The sequence below is a fragment of the Leptonychotes weddellii genome, chromosome 8, assembly GCF_054177405.1.
Source record: "Leptonychotes weddellii isolate Sample4059 chromosome 8, ASM5417740v2, whole genome shotgun sequence".
NCBI classification, from domain to species: Eukaryota; Metazoa; Chordata; class Mammalia; order Carnivora; family Phocidae; genus Leptonychotes; species Leptonychotes weddellii.
The window spans coordinates 100,624,087-100,652,083 of record NC_138376.1 but is presented as its reverse complement, the minus strand read 5'-3'; the positions used below and the strand labels follow the sequence as shown (position 1 = coordinate 100,652,083).

At 38.6% G+C, this 27,997-nt stretch overlaps 1 protein-coding gene across 12 annotated transcripts in view; it reads left to right on the top strand.

Annotated features, from left to right (window-relative positions):
* Positions 1-27,997, top strand: part of EPB41L2 (erythrocyte membrane protein band 4.1 like 2) — a 382,553-nt gene that overhangs the window by 272,949 nt on the left and 81,607 nt on the right. For all 12 annotated transcript variants that reach the window (XM_081829001.1, XM_081829000.1, XM_081829012.1 and 9 more), the window contains one exon: positions 25,744-25,848. In XM_081829001.1, coding sequence (XP_081685127.1) covers positions 25,744-25,848 — 105 coding nt within the window. The remainder of the gene's footprint in view (positions 1-25,743; positions 25,849-27,997) is intronic.

Sequence of the window (27,997 nt, the reverse complement as noted above, 5' to 3'; positions counted from 1 at the left end):
TAATTTTCTTCTATCCACTTTATGAGACTTCATGACCTACTTTATAAGCCTCATAAAGTTGCGTCCCTTTTAATATTCTCTGGAAAATTTGGATAAGTGAGGGATTATCTGTTCTTTGGAGATCTGGTAGAACTTGCCTGTAAAACTATCTTGGTGTGGTGGAAAGAGGAGAGTTGGAAAGTAGGTTTTGTTGTTTTTGGTTTTTTTTGTTGTTTATTTTAAATCATTGATTCAATTTCCTTATAGTGTTTTTTCTTGAGTCAGTTTTAGTCATTCAAATTTTTGGTCGTAACTGTCCATTTCATCTAATTTGATAAATCTGCTGGCATGAAGTTTTTCATAGCATTGTCGTCTTGTGCATTCAATTTTTATTCCATTTTTTATTTCTAGTGTTATTTGCCTTCCCCCCCCATCCATTCTTCCTATAGATTTACCATTTTAATTTTTTTTTTTTCAAAGAAACAACTTGGGTTTATTGTTTCTGTATTTTCTTTTCTACTTTGTAGAATTTTTTTTTTCCCTTTTGCTCTTCATTTTTTCTTTGGGATTACCCTGCTGTTTTTCTAATTTCTTGAGTTGAATATTAAATATACAAGTGCTTGGCTCTAGTTTTCCCTTCAAGTATCTCTTGTTGAAAGCACAAATTTTGAACATAGGGCTTTTCATTGCCACTCAATTCTTAATATTTTTGCATCCCGTTATGGGTCTTTTTTTTCCTTTTATTTATTTTTTTAAAATTTAAATTCAATTAATTAACCTATAATGTATTATTAGTTTCAGATGTAGAGTTCAGTGATTCATCAGTCTTATGTAATACCCAGTGCTTTTTACATCACGTGACCTCCTTAATGTCATTTTTGACCACTAAAGTTTTTCTAAGTGTGTTTTTAGATTTCCGAAGTATGTGTGTGTGTGAATATATGTGTGTATGTCTTGTGGGAAGAATCTTCAGATTCCCTGTTTTATTACAGTTTGGTCTGGTGTTCAGATCTGTCCTCTTGATCAGTCTTATTAATTATGTGGCTCATGTTGTTTATCTCTATTAATTGTTTAACTGCTTAGTTTATCAACTAATATGACAGGTGTGTTGAGATCTCTCCCTATAATTATTGGTTTGATAATTTCTCTTCATATTTCTGTAAGATTATGCTTTATAAAATTTGAGGCTAGATTATTAGATGCCCACATGGACAAAATTTTTCCCTTTTTACCATCATATAGTACCTTAAAATTTATTTTGACATCAATATTACTGCTCTGGCTTTATTTTGGTTAGGATTTGCCTGGACTTTTTCAATTTCTTTGGTTTTAGATATTGTGCCCTTGTATTTTGAAGAGACATGTTTTTTAATCCCCTTTGAGAATTTAGTCTTTTTTTTTTTTTTTTTAAGAATTTATTTGAGAGAGAGGGAGAGAGCACAAGCAGGGGGAGCAGTGGAGGGAGAGAGAGAAACAGGTTCCCCACTGACCAGGGAACCCTATGTGTGGCTCAATCCCAGGACCCTGGGATCATGACCTGAGCCCAAGGCAGAAGCTTAACTGACTGAGCCACCCAGGTGCTCTGAGAGTTTAGTCTTTTAACTGGTGAGTTTAGGCTAGCTATTTTATATGATAACTGATATGTGGCCATATTCTGCCATCTAATTTTGATTTGTCTGGTATTTTTCTTTGTTTATTGCTACTCTTTCTAGGAATATTTAAGTGTTTGATAGACACAGTTGACTTAATAAAGTCTGATATTAATCATTGTGCCTACCCACTTTTTTCCCATCTGTTTAGCACTCATTTATTAGATGTCAGATCTCATTTTGGAATGGTACAAAATAACATTCTTATCTGTATGACTATTCCCTCTTCTATGACTTTGCTACTCATGGGGAATGAAGTTGTTGGGTTGCTTGGAGCAGAGTTGAGAAAGAATGCAAAGTTAAATGCAGCAGAGTTTGCAATTAACCAAAGTTAAATTCACTGAGACTTAAATTGGTTGTAAAAGCATAGGAATCTTTATTTTTATGACTATATTAATGTACAGTTGTCTTTTCATTTAAATGATTACTTAAAATATCATTAAAAATGAACTTTTGAGAATGATAAATTTGAAATTAGTGTATAGCATGTATGTGTTGAGTAAACTTTTTTCTCCTTTTAAGTACAAAGAAAAAACGAAATGTTGAGTAGCCTTCAGTGATGTGATCCCAAAGCAGATTTCAGGTACCGGCGTTTCACTAGAATTCTAAGCAGTGTGACTTTATATCTGACCATAAGCCATAATTCATCAGTGTCATAGTAGCTCTTCTAACAATGCACATGTTTTAAGTTGTATTTCCTATTTTGGTTGATTCTCTTTTATCCAGTGCTTCTTCCCATTTTGGTTCTCTGGTTGCTTGCTTAGTATCATTAGTATGAGTCTGATATGCATCAGACCTGCTGTTACTTCCTCTTCAGGAGCAGAGCGCAGAGGACAGCCATCACGTGGTTTGAGTGCTCTCGTGTTTCCCGTTCCAGCATTGACCTTAGACAGAGGGTGATGTGCTGATGCTGCTTATCTGTAGTTCCGCAGCTCTACACCGGAAATCAGTGTCTAAGGACTACTTGGGGAAGTATGTTGTGGGAAACCGTAGCTATTGATGAACTTGCAAGCACTCAAGGAAGATGACTACAGTGTGGGAACGAAATACTTTTACTTTATTTGGTTTGGGAGATTAGATTTGTTTCCATCTGTTCATTGTCATCAAAGATTCTATCGTGACTCTTCAGATGCTGGTTATTCTTTTCTTTTTGTATGCGCATGTGTCTCATTTTCAGTTAGACCTTTAGATTATAGCATCCCCACTGAAGAGGGCCTGATTGTCTTGACTTCTAGGGCACCTACAACAGTGGAGGGAAGCATGGTCTGTACAGGAGTCTCAAGGAGTTGGAATGACCTAACTTAGAGACCTTATAGAGTCAGATGAGGTTCTAGAGGGCATTCAAATGCCAGGATGGGAGGATTCAAGCTGATCTATAGAGCAAAATTTGCTGGGGAGACACAGAAGAGGTTGTAAAGTCATTGGGACAAAGGATCCAGCAAGGTCAAGAGTGCTATTTAGATTTTAGATTCTAGAGCACAGTAGGCAGCTGTGTGGCCACAGGAATTGAAGGGGGACTTTTTTTTTTTTTTTTAAAGATTTTATTTATTTCACAGAGAGAGACAGTGAGAGAGGGAACACAAGCAGGGGGGTGGGAGAGGGAGAAGCAGGCTGTCCGCCGAGCAGGGAGCCCGATGTGGGGCTCAATCCCAGGACCCTGGGATCATGACCTGAGCTGAAGGCAGACGCTTAACCACTAAGCCACCCAGGCGCCCCAGAAAGGGGACTTTTTTATTCACTACATTTAAGATGCATATCAGTGGTCTTTATAGATAGGATTTCATCAGTGTGATTCGAACATTGGGAAAGTTAGACAGTTTCCTGTTTGTGGTACCTGTCAGTACCTTTAGTCAGCAGAAGTACCCTGTTTAAGGCATTTCATGCAAATGTTACTGTACTAACTGAATAATTTTTCAGTTAGTTTTATTATTATTGTTTGGTGTCCTAACATCATCTGTTTCTCCAATTACTCCTTTAAAATAGGTAGCTATTTTTTTTTTATTATTGTTTGGTGTCCTAACATCATCTGTTTCTCCAATTACTTCTTTAAAATAGGTAGCTGAATCTCCATATGTCCATCTATATCCCTATATTCCTTGTTCGGTTCATTTTAGGCTTGTTTCCTCATTTTTTTCTCCTGTGGGCCATGTGAGCCTATTCTTTCTTGAACCTCAGGAATTAAATGAATAAGATTGCTCAGGGAACCAAGGCAGCACTATTTCAAAAAGTAATTATCATCTTTCGAGTCTGCATTCTTTTGAGGTAACAGTATATGTTGTTAAGAGTGGATAAAAATGCCTCACAAGTATAGTATTTGTGAGCATAAATATTGGATAAGAGGGCATTTTTAGAGAATGATTATAGTTACATGAAAAAACAATATGGAAGTGGCTTGACAGTAATTAATGTTATTTTTGGCTTATGTAACAATAAGCTTATTGCTAAGCCATGCATTAATTTTGACCCAAGGCCTAGTCTGTGTGCATTTGTTCCAAATGTTTGTGTGAAGTATTTTTTCATTTTATTTGGTGAAAATTACAATTTATATTTTATACTGGTTTATCATCTATTGATAATAAAAGTTCTCAAATATTTTTTTGGCAACTCTTGAGGATTATATATATATTTTAAAGATTTTATTTGTTTATTTGACAGAGAGAGACACAGTGAGAGAGGGAACACAAGCAGGGGAGAGTGGGAGAGGGAGAAGCTGACTCCTCACTGAGCAGGGAGCCTGATGTGGGGCTTGATCCCAGGACCTTGGGATCATGACCTGAGCCAAAGGCAGATGCTTAACGACTGAGCCACCCAGGTGGCCCTTGAGGATTATATTTTTTAATGAAGAAACTATAATTTCTATTCTTTGATAACATCTGTTTTTATCTTATAGGGATATTTAATGGTATGCGACAAGCTCCTTTAATACCGGAAATTGAATGGAAAGAATTCTAGGGAGTCTCCTGGGCTCTGCATGCATGTTCCAGAGACTCAGCTATAGGACTCTTGTGATCCTGCTGCTGATCATTTCTACATTCAGTGTGTTCAAACAGCGGGGCTCTTTCCTCTCAGGAAAAAATACAGTAAGATTTAGTTGAAGCCGTGGATATAAAGTCAGGAGACCTATCTTTCCTTTTCTTTTGACTCTGGATGTCTTGGGGGCAGTCACTTCCTCTTTTCTATCCTCAGATTGCAAAGTAAGAATGAGAATACTTGCTTCCTCTGTTTCTATGATTGCGCTGGTTTTACTACAGCTGATAAGTCTGTATATCTTTTGAGCCTGAAAATAAATGTGAAAGTTCCTGCAAGACTTTGGGAGCAAAAGTGAATGTGCATTCTGAGCTAGAGTTGCTCACATTTTCCTCTGGCATCTGAAAGTCGTTCCCACGTTTGATTTTAGTCTGAGAATTGAGGGCATTGTTTCTGCCCACACAGGAATGCCAGTACCAGTTTTTCCTTAGCACTGTGAATAAGGCAATTAGAATGTAGGCTCTTCTCGTCAGTGTTCTGATGATAAAAGTATTTATCAGAAAGTAGAATGTGTCAAGGTTGACTTTTCTTGTGTAGAGGACTGGTCTCAGAAGTCCAATTTGAGATCATCGCTTTTGAGTGGGTGTTATTTACTTGATTGCTTATTCTGCTTTCACTCTCCAAGGTGGTTTTTCAGACCTCTGGCACTGACCCTTACTAGGTTTATTAGTTAAATAGTTTTAACTATCTACATACTCCTGGAGGATCTAGAAGTTGTCTCACTCTATACACTCCCATAAAATGGTGTTAGATTCAAATATGGATTAGGAACTTGGAACAATTTAATTGGCACATATTATGTGCAATATAAAATCCCAACAGCATAGGGGCAGGTGGAATGCTGCTGGCTGTCTATCCAACTATCGCTTTAGCTTAAAAAATTTAAGATGATAATTCTGTCCAATAACTCGTATTGACTAAGTGGCAGGAGGCTGCCATACCACGTGAGTGGTTGAATACTTGGTCCAGCTTGAAGAACACTAGGGAGTCACAGGAGCAGGGCAGAGCATGGCCTATTTATCATGCCCCTCTTTAGCTGGGTGTTCAGGACTCTCTCAGGAATGACCTCAGACTGTCTTTTGAACTCTATCACTAGTGGATTTTCCAAGTTTCCCCCTGCCAGCCTAATCGGTCTTCTAATTAGGCACCTCCTCAATGATCTTTTCTTCAAGTTTCTGATCAGAACATCTCTGCATTGTGATTGCCTCTCTAGCCACATGATTTCTCACTATGGTGTCATGTCCAACTCTGTCTTCCTGTGAACTTGTTTGAACCATTAACATGTCAGTCAGTCATTCACTGGCTTCTGAAAGAATCACTTGTATTGTGTTGAAAAACTGGTAAACTCTTGTATTGTTGTTTGATTTTTCTCCTGTTATTTCTTCACCTGGATTGTTAGTTCCTTGAGAAAAGGACCTTTCTTCTCTCTCCCCATGGGGCATTAACACTGGACTTTATACACTACTCATAGAACGTAATTGTTGCTTTATTTTTTCTCTACTTTCTTGTATATGTATACAATTTTCATCCTTCTTATCTAAGCCGAATGATCACACTTCCTTATTTATGTTCCCAATTTTTCTCTCCACCCTCCAATTAGAAAAGATTTGGGTGTGCATATAAATATGTGTATCCTCCCTGCTCCCCCCACCCCCCCACCCCTTATTGCTACTTCTGTCTACCACTGCCCTGCTTTTTAAATACTTAGAAACAGCAGGCTAACTTCTAATAGAAACACTTCAAGGGCTTGAATGAATGGAAACAATTAAGTTCGTGTAAAAGGCTGTGAAACCGCTAGGGGAGAGCCGGGCAGAGGCAGGTGAGGTGTGGCCCTGGCCCTGTAGGAGCTCAGAACCTGTCCAGGATGTCAGACTGCCAGAGCAGAGGAGTGCTTTCACTTACATGGGAGCAGCCGTGGGGCGTGGCTTGCTGGCCGAGGGTAGGCTGGGCGTGGAGGGCATATAATGAATACCTTATTCCCTGCCTCTCTTTACCAGTGCTGCTCTTAGGCACACGGTTCTCATTTCCAGGCAGGCAAGAATGCTATCACATGCTTTATCCTTTCTTTCTCCCTTACTTTTGCTTTCAAAAGCTGGGGGTTGCCCTTGTGTCAGTGGTATTTTGAAAGCATTAAATGTGACACTGGAAAGTAACTTCTCACCCTGAGTGACCATCTTCACATCATTTTGAAGGCAACCTCCTTCTCTTCCTGGCCCTTTCTCACGCATGCCACTGGGCAAAGCTAACTCCTTGGTCGTTTACCACTTAATACCAGGTAATACGTTTTCACTCTAACCTGAGGGAGGTGGTAGAACAGGCACCAGGTCATTGAATTATTTTTCTGTTTTGGAAGGAAAATTATTTGAAGGTTTATTAGTAAGATTAGAAATGCTGGGGAAGGTCATTTTCAGAATAAGGTTTGTACTTTAAAATCTGTTCTGATACATTTTTCTCATTCACTAAAATATATGGGCATTAAAAAATTTTAGCTCCTTGGGGCAGCTGGGTGGCTCAGTCAGGTAAGCATCCGATCTTGATTTCGGCTCAGGTCATGATCACAGAGTCGAGAGACTGAGCCCCATGTTGGGCTCCGTGCTCAGCAGGAAGTCTGCATGAGATCCACCCCCCCCGCCCCCCCGACACCCTGTCTCTCTCAAAAAAAATTTTTTTTTAGTTCCTTGGCAGGATTCATCAAATGAAGAAATGCAATGTTATTTCTCTCAGCCAGTAAAAAACATAAAAAATCTTTTAACGCACTATTCAGAATCCCTCTGTTTTTGTTACTCTTATTTTTAGTTACCTTTCTTTATTCTGAGGAAATTAAAGATGAGGTACCTGACTTGTATTTCTCAACTGTAGAAATTTTGTTGAATATTCCCCTCCCTGATCCCATCTCCTTGTTGCCCCTCCCCCTCCAGATTCCTATGGAGGTGTGTGTAGAGCTTGAAGGGGGTCAGGGATTTGGGAATCCCTGTGTTTATTTCACAAATGATGGGGCCATTCACTTCATCCTGTCCCTTCTACAGCAGGATACATACTCTGGTCCAGTAAGAACATGGACAGAATGTATCATTAATATTAGTATTTACAGTACCATATATTATAGTATACTAACATTTGGATCTTAAAGGGTTTGAATTCAATATAACATCATAAAATCTGGTGTATAAAAAGCACCAGATTAACTCAGAAAAAATTTCTTCATGCAAGGTAGCTAAATGAGTCAAGCATTGGTAAAGGATCTGTCAGATTGCTGTTTTTATGATTTGTTTCATTATGTTCTGCAACAGAGTTATACATGGACTCTGACAGAAAAGTTATGAGGAATATTACTTTTAACTTTTTTTTTTAAACTCTCATATTCTTCAGAGGCACCTCCAGACAAAAGCTCCATTCTGCTTATTCATGGCATCTCCCAACTGCATTTCATTTATGGAATATGCCATTTTAACCTGTTTTGAGGTTGAGTCTGATTTTGTGTATCCCCTAGTTATTTACTTAGGAAAATTCATTCGAATTTTATGATCTGTTTGTCATATTGATCTCTTTTCATATTTCTGTCAGCAGCAATTTAAAGTGAATCAAATAAGAATGCTCTACTAAGCTATTCTTGTGTAGCACAGAAAGCCTATGTGAATCAAATGTCAAAATACATTCTAAGCAAATATTTGCAGAGAATGTGCTAGCCTACAGAAGTTGCTGCTTCTGGTTTTTGAAATAAGTCCTAGTGGACATGGTACTGAGCAACATTTAAAAGAAGATACTTAAAAAAATTTTGGTTTGTTCATCTGGCTAGAAGTTTGATACCAGCCTCTATTTATCTAACAGTTTTAGTCACTTTTAAAGAGATTATACTTTTTCATAGATTTATGCCAACTCCTGCTATTTACAGTGAATAATAGAAAAAGTTAGACAAAAAGTTGTATTTTCATTTCTTAGGAATTATTTTAATGCCTGGGTTGCTGATGTCCCTTCATGATGGTATGTCATTTTTAAGAAAATAGGAAGTTAAGAAAGTCATATTTGCACAGTATTTTGCAAATTTGGTTTTAAAAATCATATTCAGTTACATATATCTTGTGTGTTCAGAAATAATTTTTATCCCCAAATATTGATTTGGTTCCTACTTTTGCTGAGAAGATAAAAATTGAAGATACTATTTTTCCTCTCAAGCTGCTTATGAATTTTACTTTCAAGGGTAAACTATACATACGAAGCCAAGAGTATGATCTGAACGTAATTGATAAAGTACTGTTTAGGGGTTAGATAAATAACATAGAAGTATCACATCATGGACTAAAATTGGCAACTCTTCACTGGGGAGAAAGGAACTCCTCCTAGATTTTGAAGAATGAAATATTTAGGAAAACCCAGCAACACCTAGCCCATTACATTTTTTATTTACAAATGGCTCTATAGTAATATCCAAGCAGAAATACAGGGTTATAAGAATAGATTTTAATGCCGACTTCCTCCTTGGTCAGGGATAGCTTGATAGTAAACCTTGGTTGGGAGCAAGCCAGTGTTGCTAGTTTTGACTCAGACTTTTCTTGCCTTGGCTCTAACTAGAAATCCTCCCATTTTACAATTCAGTGTATCACTGGGGTCACTTCTGCTAAACATCACGGAAGAGGTGGGCTTGGAGAGGTTGTGAAGAAAACATGAAACATAAATGCATGGACTTGATCTCCCAGCCTTTTTCAATCTGCTTTCCAAAATTTCATTGGCACAGATTCTGTTCTTTTTTTCCCCACCCCCATCTCAGGGTGGGGAAAAAAAATGAATATATGCATGTGTGCTCTTACATCATTTTCTATTCTAACTAGCTTCCAGATGGAGCAGAAGTAAATGGGTTGTGTTTAATCTACCGTCTTTAATTGGCAGTCCACTTTCTACTTAAGAAAATTTGAGCAATGAGCACATTTGAACTCTAGGATGAAGTGAGGTAGGCCATCCTCCTCAATATAGCACATATCCTAGCTGTCAGGAGGCTCTTGGGTTCTCTTGCCATAGAAAGACTTTTACTTGGTTATGGTAGCTTTAGCAACGTCTGTTTTGATATTTTGTTCATTATTTTCTCACAGATGCTTTTTGTTAGTTTATTTTCTTGTCTCATTATTTCCTGCAGGTGTCTGGATAATCCATTTTATTCTGCATGTGGAGGTGGGTCATAGGAAATGGAAGGATGGGAAGGCTATTCTACTGAAAATGTTTTACTGGTTTTTGTAATAGGTGTAATTCATTTCTTAATTCATTTGATTTGGGTCATTATCTGTTACCTAAAGGTATGGTTTTGTTCACCAAGCGTTTGTGGACCAAGCATTGGTGATCCTGCTGAGGAGTAGTGGGTCTCCTGGTTAGAGCCTGTGCAGCAGAGGGTAAAGGCTGCCTACCGGGGTTCAGGCTGGATTTCAGGCTGCTTTCCAATAGGAAGAAGCTGTTCTGGATGTGGTGGTTTGGGAAAGTATCCAATGTTAACATTTCTATAAAGCTTTTTTCCCCCTAAGATTGATTGATTTATTTTAGAGAGGGGAGAGAGGGGCCAAAGGAGAGGGGGAGAGAGAGAATCTCCAGCAGAAACCCTGCTGAGGGAGGAGCCCGAAGCAGGGCTCGATCTCACGACCCTGAGATCAGGATCTGAGCCAAAACCAGGAGTCAGACACTTAACAGACTGAGCCACCCAGGTGCCCCTCTATAAAGCTTTTTAATTTGTGGAATTTTATCTCATTTTCCCCACAGAACTTGATGGAGGGAGGGTGAGCTGTTATAGACCAAGCTCTGTGTTGGTATAGTAGTTCTCAAATTTAAACTTAAAGTTCGCTTCATTTCAACATTTTGAAATCTGGATATATCTTGCAATATATGTCAAAAGAAACTTAGATTACTGTTTTCCCCCTGCCTTGCTGAAGTCTTTCATAATTTTGTAGAGTTGATAATAATATTTGAAGTTTGCAGAGTAAGCTCACAGTGTTGACCAGTAGGATGCCGCAGGGGCTGGGGGGCTTCAACAAGATAGGACATGGGAGATCATTGTGTAGGGTCTGGTTCGGGGCATACGTGCATACATTAATTCTTTATTCACTGTGCCCAAGGCAGTCAGGGAGAAGACAGTTGGCCCTTGCTGTGATCAGCCCTATGAACAGAATCATTAGAATGCCAGGAAGTGATGTACAGTTAAAGATAACTGCCAGGAAGAATGAAATGTGTACAGGTGATTGGTCAACTGATTCTCTTCTTCATAATAAAGTCCTTGAATGATGCCAGGTGATAATCCTAAAATATCTTTGTGAGCATGAAATTCAGAGCAAGGGGTATTACATCAACATGGTAACTGGTGTCTTCAACCCACTTGTAGCTTGATCCAAAGCCACTGTTGGAGGGTGAATACATCTGCCAAGGTCAAGAATAATTATGCTTTTAGGCCAAGTATCCTTCATCCAAGTGATACTGATATATTCTCACTTTTTGTTATTCCCACTCCTTCCCCTCCAAGAAGCCCATTTGGGTCTGTAAACTGGGATTACACACACACACACACACACACACACACACACACACGCTTTCCTCTCTCCCTGCATACACACACACACACACACGCTTTCCTCTCTCCCTCCTTCCCTCCCTCCCTAACATTTTAGACATGCATTCCTGGGTTTCCTGCAGTCAGAACATTGACCCCTCATATGTGTTGATTTTACTTAGCATAACGTTTACTGGGGAACCTATCTCTAAGTTCTGTTGGAAACTGTACCATGGACTTCAGTATTTCTAGCTGGGTGTGTTATTCACCTGATAGACTTAGGATGGGAGTTCATGTTGGGAAGAATGATTGACCTGAAACTTATTTGCCAGGCAAAAATATTATTTCTCTTGGAAAAAATTGTGATTTTCAAATAGATGTCACATGTCACTTTGCATTTTAGGGAAGAAATAATACAGGATGGCATGGGGTTGACCATTTGGGTATTCAAATACATAGTGCAGAGAGGCACTCTATAGGAAGTTTCCAGTTTATGAACAGGTTGTCTGGACATGCCATACATCAGCAAATGATTTATTTGGAAAGTGTGCTTTCATGTAGAGACAATGTACAAATGATTACATTTCCAGGTCGATTTGTGAAAGTCCATACCTTACGTTTTTGAACTGAATTCTGGGTGCTCGGAGCAGGTTGGTAAAGACAGAATTTCTACCTCCCTTTCTTAACTCAGGCCAAAAATGTAAACCTCTTTCCCCCCCAGATTATTTTCCTATTTCTTGGTACTTTTCTCCCTTAGACTTTCTTGTTCCTACTTTCATGATGATATTACTCTTTTGCAGTGTAATACAAAAAAATGTTACGTTTCCTGCCTACTTTTTCTCCTTCTAGAATAATTCCTCAAGTGTAGCAGACTTCTCAGCTCAGTAATGAGAAGATCAGTGATTTGAGTGAATTACTTCAATGTGTGAATGATTGATTACCTGTACTGCCTTCTAAGAGATATTTGCATTTTAAAAGAAAGCTCTTCTCTCTAAAGAATCCTAAGTGGTGAAATTTCACTACTGAAGCCAATTAAGGCAGTTTGTGTGGGGGGGGGCTAGAAGGCTGGATTTGTGGCATCTTTGGGTCAGGTGGACACAGTGGTGGTAAGGTAACCTTTTGGGGAGCATGCCTCAGAGCTGCATTAACCCAAACACTTCCTGACTTTCTTGCTTCTGAATCCCTATGTTTCTCTCTGATAACCTCAGTTTTTCTCGTTATATAGTTGAGTTAATTTATGTGTATGTGTATTTTAAGTCAGGCAAAGTCTTGAAGATTCACCCAGCCCCCTCTCCCCCCCCAGCTTGGTGAACAAAGACCTTGTTGTCACTTTTTCTTTGGTTTTACTTTAGTTTGTTAGTCACCCATCAGGAATGAAAAACTTTTTTTTTTATTATGTTATGTTAATCACCATACCTTACATCATTAGTTTTTGATGTAGTGTTCCATGATTCATTGTTTGCATATAACACCCAGTGCTCCATTCAGTACGTGCCCTCTTTAATACTCATCACCAGGCTAACCCATTCCCCCACCCAGGAATGAAAAACTTTTGATGGGGAAAAATGTCAAGCTGAATGGAAACACTGTTGCCTCAGATCAATGTTTAAAAACTGTGCTATCTCAAAATGAAACATATTTTTTTTCTCAGATTGCCCAGAATTGCTTGTCATTGAATTCAAGAATCAGAAATTCAGATGGTGAGGTATAAAGGAAATTTTTGTTGCTAAGAAACTCAAGACCTCTCTTTTTTGCATCAGATCCGTTGCCCTCCATTTCACAGCTGTCATAAAGTCAGTATTTAAGCGATTAAGATTATTCTGCATTACACCTTGACTTCCACTTTGGTCCGTTATTAAAAAAAAAAAAAAATACGTTAAGCACTCCTGGCCGGTAGAGGTAAGAACAGTTTTCTTGGGCCTGGTTTTGATGAGATCAGATCTACATATGGTCTGGGGTCAGGTGGGTGTCTTGTGTTTTTCCACCTGGAGATCTTTTTATTTCAAAGGTAGCTTTCAGGTAGAGTTGTCATTAAAGATTGTCAGATAAATTGTATATTACCAGGCTCTGTGAACCAGTCCTTTTTTAAAGGGTTTGAAGTGAAAACTTGAACTCGATGCATTATGCTGTGGGTTCTGGCTTTTGTGTCTAAGCTTTTGAAAGGGAGGAAAGGGGGAGTATAGTGCACTGGATGTTGTGATAGATTGAAAGCTAGCGGTCTTGGGGTGTGAGGCAGACAGTCTTACTCGGGCAGAGGGGATCTCTTGGTGACCTTTGTATCAGCCTTGTCTCATGGTCAGAATCCTTGGTTGAGCTTTTTACAAAGAGGAGCACAGAGGATTTTTAGGGCAGTGAAATTACTCTGAATGGTACTGCAGTGGCAGAGACATGTCATCATGCATTTGTCCAAACCCATAGAATGCACACCAGGAGTGAGCCCTGCTGTTAACCATGGACTTGGGTAATAATGACTATGTGTCAATGGAGGTTCATCAGATGTAGCAAATGTACCTGGGAGGGGGGGGATGTCGATAATGGGAGAGGGTACACAGTTGTGGGGCTGGAGAATTTATGGGAAATCTCTGTACTTTCTCAATTTCTATGAACCTAAAACTGTTGTAAGAAATAAAATCTGATACAAAAATGAAGAAAACTACAGATGTCCATGTGTCACCTTTTGAAGATGCTGATTCAGTGGTTTTGATGCCAGGCTTAAATCTGTGCAGCCCGAGTTAAGAACTGCTTGGAAAGGCTGTACCGACCGTCCTGTCTGCCGGGCACTTCGTGCAGAGCATCTGCTCCCCGGGGAGAGGGGCAATTCATAAATTAGCTCCTTGTTGAAATATTATGGCTGGCGAGGTATTTTCGTCTAGTGGCAGGAAAGTGAGTGGAGTAGAGACCCTCCATTGAGACTGCAGGAGGTCTTAAGTGTCTGTCTGGGTTCACTCGATAGCCTTTTCCTCACTATGATTTGTGGCTGAATTTGTCCGGTTAGGATTTGCTTTGAGCAATGCTCTGCATATAGTAAAGGCTTGATAAGCACTAGCTGCAATTGTTATGTTTTAAAACCCTGATTGTTTTTTCAGGATCCTACTATTTTTCTTGTTCTTGATGAACATACTAAAATCCCGTGCCTTGGATAAATTCCTGATAATATTTTTATATTTTATCAATAATTTAGTGACTTGGAAGGCCCATAAGGGAAATATACACCACTTATATATTCACAATGACTTTGTTAATTAAAGAACTTCCTTAGACTCTAAACTTCAGTTAGTACTTTTACAAGTAAGAAAAAACCCACAAGATTTAAAAACGATACACTTTATCTTGAAATTTTGAATAAACCAATGCCTAGTGTACAAAGCCTTCTTATTGGAGAGTCAGGAGACATTGTCCATAACCAGTTGGATTAAAAAAAGAGGTCAAAGATGAATTCCTTTATTTTACCACCAAAATAAACTAGAACTCTAGGAATAGAAATATAGTTGGATTTTGCATAGGAGAAATTGCAGGCTATCTGACAGCTTATTCACTTAGAGAAAATAGAGATTGAGATGATTCTTCCTCATACACTATAATACCATTTCATTAAACTTTTATTACAAAAGGAATGCATTTAAGGACCATGAATGAATGGGTTGAATGAATGGCTGAGCAATTGACAGATGTTAGGAACTGACAGGAGCATTTATTATTTTCATCTGGTTAAAGTGAAAAAATAAGTAAAATCCCTTACATAAAATTTGTGTGCAGATATTTACATTTCATCAACAAATAGGGTTTGTGTAACAAGCTTCAAGATCCACGGCTCTGGGGCTTTTGTGAGGTTTTCTGCATCTCCGTTTCAGGGCGTGGCTTTGGGATTACCACCCCCTCACCGGCCAGCCCACATGCTGGTGAGAGGAGCGGGCCTGCTATGCACTGTGGAGGTAGAGATCTTCCGAGGGGGTGCTCTCTGGTCACTGAGCGATTCTTGTATCCTGAAAACTGATGAAAACCTCTGGGTTGCCAGAAATAAAAACTGCAACCACCTTAGAGATACAGAATGTGATTGTGGATGAGGGATTAAAGATTCAATGTTTTATCTTTTAAGGCTGAAAAGTAAGCATTTATTTGCTTTCGGAGGAAAAAAAGCCAAGTCCATAGACTCGAATTTGTGGTTGATGGTGTGTTTTGTTTGTTTATAATATTGATAGCAGGATTTTGTTGTTTTTGCTGTTTCCCACACAGTATAAAGATGAATCCTATTTTTCTATCTCGTCTGCAATCTAAATTTACCTGGTTGCTTATGAGTTGAATTGTATGCTCAGTTAAGAATTCTGAAACGTGTACATGTGCTCTCTCTCAAAAAAAAAAGGCTGCTACTAAAACAAAAACAAACACTAGGCCAGAATAGCCGGCACAATACCCTCGAGTACCTACATCCTGCAATAATTTCAAAGGAAACCCTAGCATAGAGGCTCACCTTTGTATTTCTGGCATCTAAAACTACATTATTTTATGTTGTTCATGTCCACATCATGCAGAATTTGCTCCGTGTTTATCCTAATCCCTGAATCCTGTGTAATGGAAAAGAAGAGATTTTTATAATGGTCTGTGAGAGGTTTTTTTTCTTTCTTTCCTTTTGTAGCCTCGTCTTGAAGGAATACTACATAAGAAAAATTTCTTATACTTTATGGTGATTTATAAGAAACCTACATGCTACATAATCTTGATAATGCATGTTTATCTATCTATGGATGTGTGTGTGTGTGTGTGTGTATGTGTATATATATATATATATATATATAGTTTCCCTGTTCACTAATGAAAGAATTTGAAAACTTTTTCATTCTATTCAAAATAAGAAAGATACATATCTGTATATAATGTATGTATATTTGTACACATTTTATACACACATATATATTCTATAATACACACATCCTTTTGAGTAGTTGGAGAAACTTTTTCAAACTTAATTCTTATTAATTATCAGGGAAACTTAAAAACCTTTTTTTGCTGCAAATGGCTCATTTATTTCTGGAATTTACATTTTCAACACACACACAATAATTGAATATGGTGTCTTCCTTTATATTGGGGTTTGAATGAACCGGAGGTGTATCGATAGCTCACTCAGATTGGTAGGAAAAGATTGATCTGGAAAATAATGGCCTTAGACTATTTGAGAGCTCTCTTCCTCTTCTGTATGGTTTTTGTTGATTAGCCCCCCCATGACAATGTGTCAGTTGTTGCGTTTGCTCTTTGCGTACCTTTCTTTCCTTGGCCTTTTATATTTGCATAGTGTAGTTTAGAGCTAGTGCAAAATACAGAGCTCGAGGGCTGTCATGTATGGATTGCATTGTGTGCTTCCCAGCACCGTGTCCTCGGCATACAATAACTACAGTGTGGAGGGGCCTACACGGAGACAGCGGTGGGGCTTTACACAGTGCCAGGGGGGTGTGGCGGCCGCTGCAATCTGCCGGGTAAGCAGATGCACACATTCCTCCAAGTTGAGAGGCCTCCAGAAATGTCATGTTTTGGCCTCCGTCGTGAATGCCACAAATAACAGCAGGCTCGGGGAACTTTGCTCAGCTTCTTAAATTCCAGCCGGCCTTCCTTCAGCTGGGTCTGCCATAGATGGCTTTGTTTTGTTTTGTTTTAAAGGCCCCAAAAGTTAGTCTTCCAACCCTTGAATAACATATTTTAAACCCATCTAAATTGTCTTGTTCTTTTTTCTCTTTTGGATAGCTCTAATATATTATGCTTTTTTATTAAAGAAGAAAAAAAAATCTGATAACCTAGCAAGTAGACCAAAGGGCTTCTTTTGTTTAATTTTTCAGCCCATTGATTTTTATATTGCTGGTCTGTGCTATAAATGGGGTTAGGGAGAGGCAGATAGGGGAAAAGAGATTGTAAAGCTTGTTGGCATTTAATGTAGAAAGTAAGATTTCTCTTTGAAGTGCACTTGGCAAGTTTTATTAACAGTTGTATGATTTTGGGGCGCCTGGGTGCCTCAGTTGGTTAAGCGTCTGCCTTCGGCTTAGGCATGATCTCAGGGTCCTGGGATCGAGTCCCTCATCCGTTGGTCCAGCTCCCTGCTCAGCTGGGAGCCTGCTTCTCCCTCTCCCTCTGCCACTTCTCCTGCTTGTGTTCTCTCTCGTCAAATAAATAACATCTTAAAAAAGAAAAACTGTTGTATGGTTTTGTTTAATTAACTTGGTGCTTTATTAGCATTGCAGTTGACACAGATTGTAGTCCGTAAAGATTCTAGTTTAAGAAGGGATACAAAGCAAAGACAAGCTTTCAGTTAGCAAGAGGAAATGACAGTGAAACTGCTGTCTGTCTTAGTGAAGGAATGTAAAGAGTCTATAAAACCTCACTGTCCCCTTCTGTGCGAAGGTGGGGCATGGCCTGCTCTTAAGAGAAAGAGGCAGATTCACTTTTCTGCTTTTGTCATTCCTCTAGTTCTCAAGAAGTGTTTGGAAATGTTCTAATTACTAAAGAAGAGTTTAAGTACACTGTAGAATTATGAAGATGAAATGTAGGTCTGTGGCTGTTCTTCTCCCAGAATGTAGTTGGCAGTGTGTGTTTGGTTTAGTTCCCTGAATAGCTATGGGTGGTAGTCCATGAGCTAGATCCAGGAGATTGCGTAAGACTGCTAGCCAGAGGCTTGAATTCTAGACTCAGCTTTGCCAACTTTTTGGCTGGCATTATGGCACCGAGCCATTCCATCCAACGGATATATTTTGGCCTACTGGTGAGCTAGTTACTCAATGAAATGCTGCCCTAAGAGATGTTAAAGTAAGTAAGACATACTTTTTTTGCCTAAAGAATTCAGTCTCCAAACGTAGTATCAAAAAAGGAGTAGAATATAAGTGTAAGTACCATAAATGTGCAATAAAGTGTTTGAAGGAGAAAGATGAATATTGGGAGATTGGAATAATTTTCATAGGGAAGGAGAATTTGGAGATTTGTCTAGAGGTACGGTTTCAACAGTTAGAAATAAATCAAGGTAAAAAAGAAATTTAGAGTATGTCTTGGCCAGTCCACAATCCTTTTTATCTGGGGCAATACCCCAAAGTGCTATGACAACTAGTTGTGCTGGTATCTTAGGTGTAGATAGTAAAACAAAATCTGTTTTTTGCTTGGTTAACAAATGTGTATTTGTAGTCCTTTCATGCAATAGAATCCAAATTGTTGTTTATTAAAAAAGTCAAAACAATGATAATAGGAGAAAATTGCCGGGGTGCCTGGGTGGTTCAGTGGATTGAGCATCTGCCTTCTGCTCAGGTCTCTGATCTCTCCGTCCTGGAATTGAGCCATGCATCGCCCCGTGTCGGGCTCCCCGTTCAGCAGGGAGTCTGCTTTTCCCTCTGCCTCCCCCCTCCCCTGCTCCTGTATGTTCATTCTCTCGCTCTCAAATAAGTAAATAAAATCTTAAAAAAAAAAGAAAATTGTCTTCCTGGATAGAAATATAGAGTACTAATGTTTATGGATATCACAGATGAGAATTCAGTTCTTCAAAAGAAATTCAGGAAATCAGTCTGAAAAGTAGGTTAAACTCTCTGTAACCTCAGTTTTCTCATTTGTGAAGTGAGATTGGATGAAATAAGTGTGAAAGTTCTTTAATCATATTTAAAATCAATTATTTTTAGAGCAACTCAGAAAGGTCCTGTGATTCAGTGGTCTTTTAATGAATCCATATAAGGTGTCAAATATTTTATTAAGCACTTTAAATACACCTCATTTAATTATTGCTATTATACAAGGAGTATTTGTATTTTAAAGAGAAGAAACTGAGGAATGGTGAAGTTAAGTAACTTGCCTCCGGTTACATAACTGTTAAGAAGTAGGGCTGTCATTCAGGGCTGTCATTCAGATCCAGGTCACTGGCATTTTCCTGCAATATCTTTTCTAGTCTGGTTGAGAATCAGTGATTCTCATGAAAGATGGTACATATAAGAATCTGGAGGGGAGAAGGAATCATTTCAACTGGCATACCCCCACACATCTTTTTATATTACAATTACGAGTTGTGTGTTGGTTCCTGTCCCCTGAATGATGTGAATTTTCCTTTGTGGAGTGTGTTGTGAACAGAGTGAAGGCAAAGAGAAGTTGTGAGCCACTGGGTTCATATTGCTGACAGAGCATACTCAGGCAAGTTTGATTGCAGATGAGTACTTATTAAATGTTCCATGTTACTACATTTTATATGTAGTATTTAATATGGGATAATCTGATATATTTTCTTTATGAGAGAAGAAGAAATGTGCTATTTTGTTTGCCTTGTTGAATTAGCTTCCAAAAGCAGATCAGTTTTAGGTTGCTTAAGAGTAACTTCTCTAGGGGCGCCTGGGTGGCTCAGTTGGTTGAGCGACTGCCTTCGGCTCAGGTCATGATCCTGGAGTCCCGGGATCGAGTCCCGCATCGGGCTCCCTGCTCGGCGGGGAGTCTGCCTCTCCCTCTCCCGCTCCCCCGTCTCGTGCTCACTCTCTCTCTCTCTCAAATAAATAAATAGAATCTTTAAAAAGAAAAAAAAAAGAGTAACTTCTCTGGGTTTTCTGTTATAATTTACTTTGGTCAGTCCTTATTCTTTAGCTTATGTTTCTTTCCCTCTTGTCTTGATGGCTTTGCTGTATCGTTTTTAAAAATGTCAAAACCTTTTGAATATTAATGAGTCAGAATAATAAAATAATGGAAGAAAGTAATTGTAGAGTACTGGATTTCATTTTATGTGGCTAGAGACCCATGGAGTTTCCTTAATTTGAGAGTTTTAGGCATTAATCAGCCATTATCTTTAAAAAAAATTTTTTTTTAAGATTTTATTTTTTTTTTAGAGAGAGTGCTCATGTGCACGTCAGTGGGGAAGGGCAGAGGGAGGGGGGAGAGAGAGAATCTCAAGCAGACTCCATGCTGAGTGCAGAGCTAGACGTGGGGCTCATCTCTCGACCCTGAGATTAAGACCTGAGCAGAAATTGAGTCAGATGTTTAACTGACTGAGCCACCCAGTCGTTCCCATTATGTCTTTTAATGTTGCCTCTCACTTATTCTCTGTATTGTTTTCAATTAGAGTTTTTTTTTTTTAAGATTTTATTTTTAAGTAACCTCTACATCGTACGTGGGGCTTAAACCCACAACCCCGAGATCAAGCGTCCCATGCTGCACTGACTGAGCCAGCCAGGTACCCCTTCAGTTAGAATGAGGAGGTCTACATAGACTTTATCAGAATTTTGTCTTCTATGTCTGAAATTCTTTCATATTTTCCATCTTTCTTTGCTGTGTTCTGGGTAGTTTTTTAAGATCCATTTTCCAGGTCACTGGTTTTCTGTCTGTGTCAAACTCTGTCCATTTGGATTACAATTTATTGTTATAGGTTTTACTTTTAGATATTCTATTTGGTTCTTTTCAGAATCTGCTTTTTGATAGTTATTTCTTGATATTATATAATATTTCTTTAAACAGGTAAAAAAGTGTTCTGTACTTGATAATTCCATTATCTACAGTCCCTGAAGATCTAATTTTGATACTGTGTCTAATACTCAGTAATAGTAATTGGTTTCCTTGTGTGTGCTTTGATTTTTTTGGTTATATTTCTTGGGATTTTATATCTGGGAATCATTTGCTTCAGCCAGACAGCTGGACATATCCAGTTCTGAATCAGTTTAAACCAAATTCTCTTTTTTGGTATTTTTGAATCAAAAAGATAATGAGTAAACTGTGTGTGTGTGTGTAATAAATCATATTAATAAAAAATGTTAATGCCAGTCTCCAAATCTGCTTGTGGGCCAGATCATGGTAATATTTTTCTCCCTCATTTCTAGAGATGTGGTCTGTAGAACAGTAATTCTGATGTGGAGTAAGTTAGTAAGTGTTGTATTAAAACAAGATAGTGCTTTATTTAGCCAAATAATTTTGGGAAACATCAGGTTGAATGATGGGAAACAAGTTTTTTTCATCATAGAACTCAGGATATCTTACATGCAAACAGGAAGTTTGATGCATAGTAGTTAAGCAGAATTTTCCTTTATCCCACTCTTACTCCCCGTTCAGGGGATGTAGGTATATATATGGAACATCTCATGGGACTAGCGGGACCAATGGAACATGCTTGCCTACTAGAAGTCTGCCTCCTGATACCCTTGGCTTCTGCTTATTGCCTTCTCACTGTCTTCACCTCTGTGTTTATACCACTCTGCTGTATGAGTGTGTGTGTGTGCGCACGCACACCTTATATTTAAACTTGCTGAGGGAAGATGTGATTGTATGTGGTAATCTTTATCCCCAGAGTAAGATATTGTCTTTGAGTAGAGCTATTGTATGAAGCTATCTCATAGGCCTTTGGTTAGTATTCTTTGGACCAATTGGACCAGGTAGCTAGTTATTTCTAGAGAGGTAGATTCATAGGATTTTGTTTTCCCTTGGGGGACTTCCTTTTTATTTTCTGTCATTTGACTGTAACGTTTCCAGGACCACTATGTCTTATTTATCGTTGTTTTCATGACGTCTTAATAGAGGAACTGTTACATATTAGATGCTGGATTAGTCTGTGTTGAGCCTTTTAGCCTGGAGGAACTGATACATATTAGATGCTGGATCAGTCTGTGTTGAGCCTTTTAGCCTGGCAAGCTCTGGCAGTCATCTGAGAGTGGAACAGTACACCTGGGAGTCATATTGGTTTGACCATTATGGATGGGTTACTTTTTTCATCTTACTATATTCTCCAATATCTTTTGAAGAGAAATTGGCTCCATCAGATTCTATAAACATCCGAAGTGAAAAAGAAGTTCTTTTGAATATGCTCTTTGTCTGCCTTGTGACAGAAATAATTTCCTTTCAGATTCATTTCAGATGCCACAGTCTTGGTGAAGCTGTGGTTTTTCTCCGACCCCGTTACTCATCTGTTCTTGGTGTTGCCGTAGCCCTTGGTACATGCGTCTTTCAGTACATGTCCCACGGTTTTTGTGCATTTTTGTCTTCCAGCCAGACTTTGAGTTCATTGAGGGTGGAGATGCTGAATGGAAGCTTAAGTAATATCTGTGTGCAGTTAAGATCTATTCAAGCATTTAGAATATCTGTTTTTTGGAGAAGGGGAGGAGAGAATAGCAGAGAAGCAATCTGAGCATCTAGAAGATACTTTGGTGTTTGTTAGATGTGGGCTAGTGAAAGAACAGTTGCTAACAGGATTTAGCTGACCGAGTAAGGCACTTGGTTTGGCACTTTGAATGTACTGTCTCATTGGGTTAATTTGACCCTCACAGTGAGCTGTGAGATACTTGTGATTTCCTTTTACAGTTAAGGAGACTCAGTGGTTTGCTATCATCACGCTTGTGTAGTAATAGTAAAGTGCCTACAGGCTGTTCAATGAAGGAGGGACTGGGTCTGACTCCAGCCCCTGTGTGGCTCCCTCTGTGCTGCCCAGCATACCAAAGTCAAATTGTGGTGGTGAGCTTTGTGCGTGTTTTTCTCTTAATCCTTTAGGGGAATTCTGTCCATGAGAGCATGTTTCTATTTTTGAAATGGAAACCAGTGAGAAAGTATGATTTATTAATAAGGTTTTACTCTAAGCCTATGTTGGAATATGTTTTCTCTTTGAACTGAGGTATGTGCTCATAGATGTTAGTTGTCTGAAATATCCTTTTTACCCTAATTTCAAATAGCATTATCACCAAATAGCATGACTCTCCTTTTGATTCTGTTAACATTTCTTCATGATATCTACAGCTAACTGGTTTCAGTAGTTTGCTCATTCGAAAGTAGTTGTCACATAGAGCCAGATGTTTTTAGAAATGGTAAGTTTGGGAGCTTTATCTGATTAAAGGTCAACTTCTTATATTAGCTTCTGTTGAGTTTTTAGTGTCTTTCTAAATAAGAAGATAATCTCTGCTTTATAGTAGATAAAATGTCCCCTGCGAGTCCTTTATATCTCATTGTAAATGCATAGGGGATGACGTCCAAGTAGATAGATGTGTCAGGAGCTATAGTTGATTGCTGTCTTTGCTATCTCAGATAAGGAAAGTTCCTAATTACAAAATGGATGCTGAGATTATAGCTATGGTCAGTCACTAGAAGCCTGAATAGGTTACATGTCATCTCATTAAAAATAAGTATGTTACATATAGTACACTGTAATGTTTTCTCAGTTGACTCAGTATTTTTTGACCACCTATTATGATGGGCAGTTTTCTACTCACTGAACATTCAGAAGTAAACAATGTTGTTGAAATTAATGTCCGAAAATTCACTAATTCTATCTTAAATTATTGATTATCTCTAAAATATTCTTTGGGGCACCTGGGTGGCTTAGTCAGTTAAGCGTCCTACTCTTGATTTCCACTCAGGTCATGATCTCAGGGTCGTGAGATTGAGCCCTGTGTCGGGTTCCGTGCTGAGCGTGGAGCCTGCTTAAGATTCCCTCTTTGCCTCTCCCTCTGCACCCTTCCCCCACCCATGTACACGCACACACTGTCTCTCAAAAAAAATTCTTTGCTATTATTTGCAACTATATCTCTTCACATCTACTCCAGGTTCCTATAAAAAAGAGACCATAGATTTTACTGTACATTTAAGAAAGCCAGCTGTCATGCTTTGAGTTCCCTTCTCATAAAGTTAATTTAAAGTACCTCTAAACTCAAAGTTTTAATTATATAGGCTAATAATTTCATGCAGATCAAATAATGAAATTTAGAACCATTCATTGTAAACGCTTAAGCCAAAATCTCGTGTAGGCGAAATTAGTCACTTTTCATGTTACAGAACTCTCCAGTTTCTAACAATAGGAGCCAATAGTGATTAAGCACTATGTGCCACACACACTGTTCCAAGCTCCCGTATGTATTACAGCTCATTTAGCACTCACTACACCCTGTGGTGGCTTCTATTACCCCATTTCACAGATGTGCAAATTAAGGCAAATAGAAGTAAAGTGTCTTGTCCTTAGTCACATAATTTGTAAATAATGGAAATGTATGTGTAACTTTGTCATTTGGAATCCAGAATTCAGTACTCTTCCTTACTGCTCTATTTTATGTACTTTGAATATGCAGACATATTTTAAATGTACTTAATTTTCTGAATTTCTAGTGATACAGTGAAGGTACAGTGCTGGCTATGTTGAAATAATCTGTTGCTTTTTCCTTCTTCCCTCTACTATTTGGTGTAATTCTCTTCTTCTTCTTCTTCTTTTTTAAAGAAACATTACTATAAAAGGTTTAATAATGAAAGTTCCAGATTCTCCTTTGCATGTCTTTTAGGCATGAGTTTTCCACCTCTGCTTCCTCTTTTCCACAAAGAGGAGGAAGAAAAGGTCCGAGGATAGAAACCAGCCTTTGAATTGAGTTTCTCTGAGACTATCTTTTGCAATCCCTTATCAGAGTTGTACTTATTTGAATTGAAATGTCCTTCATATCTTACTGCATTGTTTAAGATACATCTGTGGGAGACATTAATTTCCACACAGTGGATGAACGAATGAGTATCCATTTTGAGAGTGTAAGGGCATTCATCTGGAGGATGAAAATGTCTGAGGGCGCATTCAGTTTTCACGTGAGGTCCAGTGGCTGCTTATATCCATGTGGGGGAAGGGAAAGCATGTGTCTGACCTGACCTCACAGTTGGGCCTGCCCAGGGTGTGCATCTTAATTAGGAATGAGTCACCACTTTATGTTTTGCCATTGATTAGACAATGAGCTTTTCTTTTGTAGCTGCTAAAGGCTTTTACATCTCTGTTGATAGGTTTTTTTTTAAGTATTTTTTTTTTTTAAGATTTTATCTAAGAGAGAGAGAGAGCGAGAGAGTGCTTGAGCTGAGGGGAGAGGGAGAAGCAGGATCAAAGAGCCTGACTTGGGGCTTGATCCCAGGACCTCAGGACCATGACCCGAGTTGAAGGCACACGCTCAACCGACTGAGCCACCCAGGGGCCCCAGCAAAACAAAAACAAAACAAAATAAAGTATTTAAGGCAAAAGTATGTTACATCCTTGGAGGCAACTGATTTTATTCTCCCAGTTCCATTACCTTGTATCTTAAAATTTTGTTCTGAAGAGTGAATGTCTCATCATTCTCAAGAAAAAGCTTAGCTTGAATTGAAAACAATTTTTTTTCCTATTCTACCAATATCATGGAACAGAAATCAAACCTAAGTACCGATGGGATAAATCATGTTAGGATACAGTGAAGACTTGGGCCAAATGATTTTCCTGGGGGAGTATACCTTATAGAAAGGACATAAGCCACCTTGAGGAATTGAGGGAGGCAGTTTGGACATATTTCTGTACTATTTTAAAAATAAATGAACTCCTAGCACCTTACTTTTTGAGTCCTTTTTATATTTTTGTAGAGTAGGGAATAAAGCATAGAGCATTTGATCATGCTTTCATTCTAGAATTTATGCTTTGTATATGTGCTGCGGGGAGGGAGGATTCTAAAGTGAAAAAGTTGTTAATCACTCTTGTATTATAAAAGATTGGGAAATAAATATTTTATATTATGCTAAATAATGTTATCCGATGTGAAGTCCTTTATTTACAGTACTCATGGAATCTTTAGTGCTTGAAAAGTAAAGATACCATTTCTTTTCCCGCAGAAGCGTGTGAAGGGACAAGTGTTATTTGACAAAGTGTGTGAACATCTCAATCTCCTGGAAAAGGACTACTTTGGACTTTTATTTCAGGAAAGCCCTGAGCAGAAAGTAAGTGAAATGATTTCAAATTCATGTGTATCTTCTTAGAAAAATACTGTATTTTTTTTCTTAAGCAGTATAAAATTTTGCTTTAAAATGATTTATGACATTTTTATATTCATTGTAGAAATTTGGTAAATATTAAAAACCTGTGCAGAGAGAATCACCTATAGCTTTTTGCTATTGTGTGTATGTTTTTCCACTAATACTGTAAGCAAACAGAATAGAATGTTTTATTCTGTGTTAATTATTAGAGACTGAAAGAACTGATTTAAAAATTTTTTATGTTGAATTTTTAGCTCTTGAATTCACTTGTATGCTAGTACTTAAGCATGCCTAAAAAGCCGGGAAGGAAGCATATTGGAAGGAATGTCGAGTACCGATGTGTATTTATCTGGATGCTTGGGAGGGCACGTTTGCCTTGCTGTACAGACTGTGGTGGCTGTGTGGGGTGAATGTGGTCTTTGCCCTGTTGTTGGGTTACTGGGAGGCAAAAAAGGAGGTGGGGCCCAGCCTGACTCAGGTGGTAGATTTGACCAGCCAGGACCCTGTGCAAATCTGCCTGACACCAAGTGTGTTGAGATTGTTCTGCTCCAGGAATTTCCCAATACACTAAGCAGGAGCATCGGAGTACTCTAATGCTTTAATGCTAAGCATTCGCATTCCAGGGAATGTCAGGGCTTCTCAGTTTCATGTGTAAATTAAAGAGAGAACTATTAATCCAGTCTGGCAATTAACCAGATAACCTGCAGCCTTCTGTCTTAGTCGACTAGTTTGGGCATATCTAACAAAGTACCGTAGACTGAGTGGTTTATAAACAACACCAGAAGGCTGGGAAGTCCAAGATCAAGATGCCAACAGGTTCAGTGTCATATAGATAGGGCCTTCTGTGTCCTAACAAGTGGAAGGGATGAGGAGCTCTCTGATCCTCTTTTATGAGGGGACTTACTATACCCTAATTCATGAGGGCTCCACCTTCATGACCTTATCACCTCCCAAAGGCCTCACCTCCAAATATTGTCACTTTGGGGATTAGGTTTCAACATATGAATGGGGGGGGCCTCGCACATCCATTCAGTCTCTAGCACCCTTCTCCTTGTTAAGAAAGGACTGTTCCTCTTCTACTTGACTTTTGAGTAATGGGATGTAACTGTGGTGAAGATACTGAGTGTAAGACGGAAGGGTAAAGGTTTGGTCCTGTTGCACCCTAGAGTGAAGCCCTTTTAGGTCTGTTCGATTGTGGCTGTGGACAGACTCGCTGAGATGGTGCTGTCTGAGGATGCCCTCCCCAGCACCTGGTCACAGGGAAAGAAGTTCCTTCCTTGTATCTAACATTTATGTCACAGTCAATAGAATAAAATAGTCAGTAGATGCACATAGGTGGTGAAGTTTATTTGCCCACATGCTGTCATTGTTTATATGTCCTGGTAATGAAATACAGGGTATTAAGGGTAATAATTACATGTAAATTAAGTTTTCTCAATTTGCCTAGTCTTAAAGCTTTGATACTTAATTGTTGGTTTAATTCCACACTTAAACGAAAGACAATGAAATTGCATGCCTGCCTGCAGAATAGTATGCAAGTGTTCTTATTAGAATCCTGTTTAGAATGCTTTTCTCAGAAGTAGTAACATATTAGATATTCGACTAAGTAAACTAGGTGCTCTTTTTAGACCTGAAATTAAAAGGTGGTCTTGATAATATTTCTAACCATGTGCCCTTCTGCTGATCCTTAAAACTGTCAAAGAGAAAGTGATGGGAATTTGGCTATCATTATCCACTTTTTCTGAGATTACATATGGGGAGGGTCGTAAGAGCATTTAAGCTTTGTGAAAGAGGGAAACCATCTAGTATGTTGTAAAACATGTAGAAAAACATGTTCTGTTAGTAGAAACAGGATATGCTACATAAAGACATCTGGTATTTCTGCAACCCTAGATTTACATAAGAAAGAGTGGTATTTAGGTAGTAGGATTCACTAGTTTTTATTTTTATGACTTCCAATATATGTGTCTAATCCGTGTCTTTGACTTGAATCTCATACTCTTCTTAACTGCGTACTGTACACTGTGCTCAACTCTCTCAAGCAAACTGGCATCTTCCCCTTAAACTTCATGTGTCCCCTGAAGAGTGGGTATTGGTCCCTTCCACTCTTTCC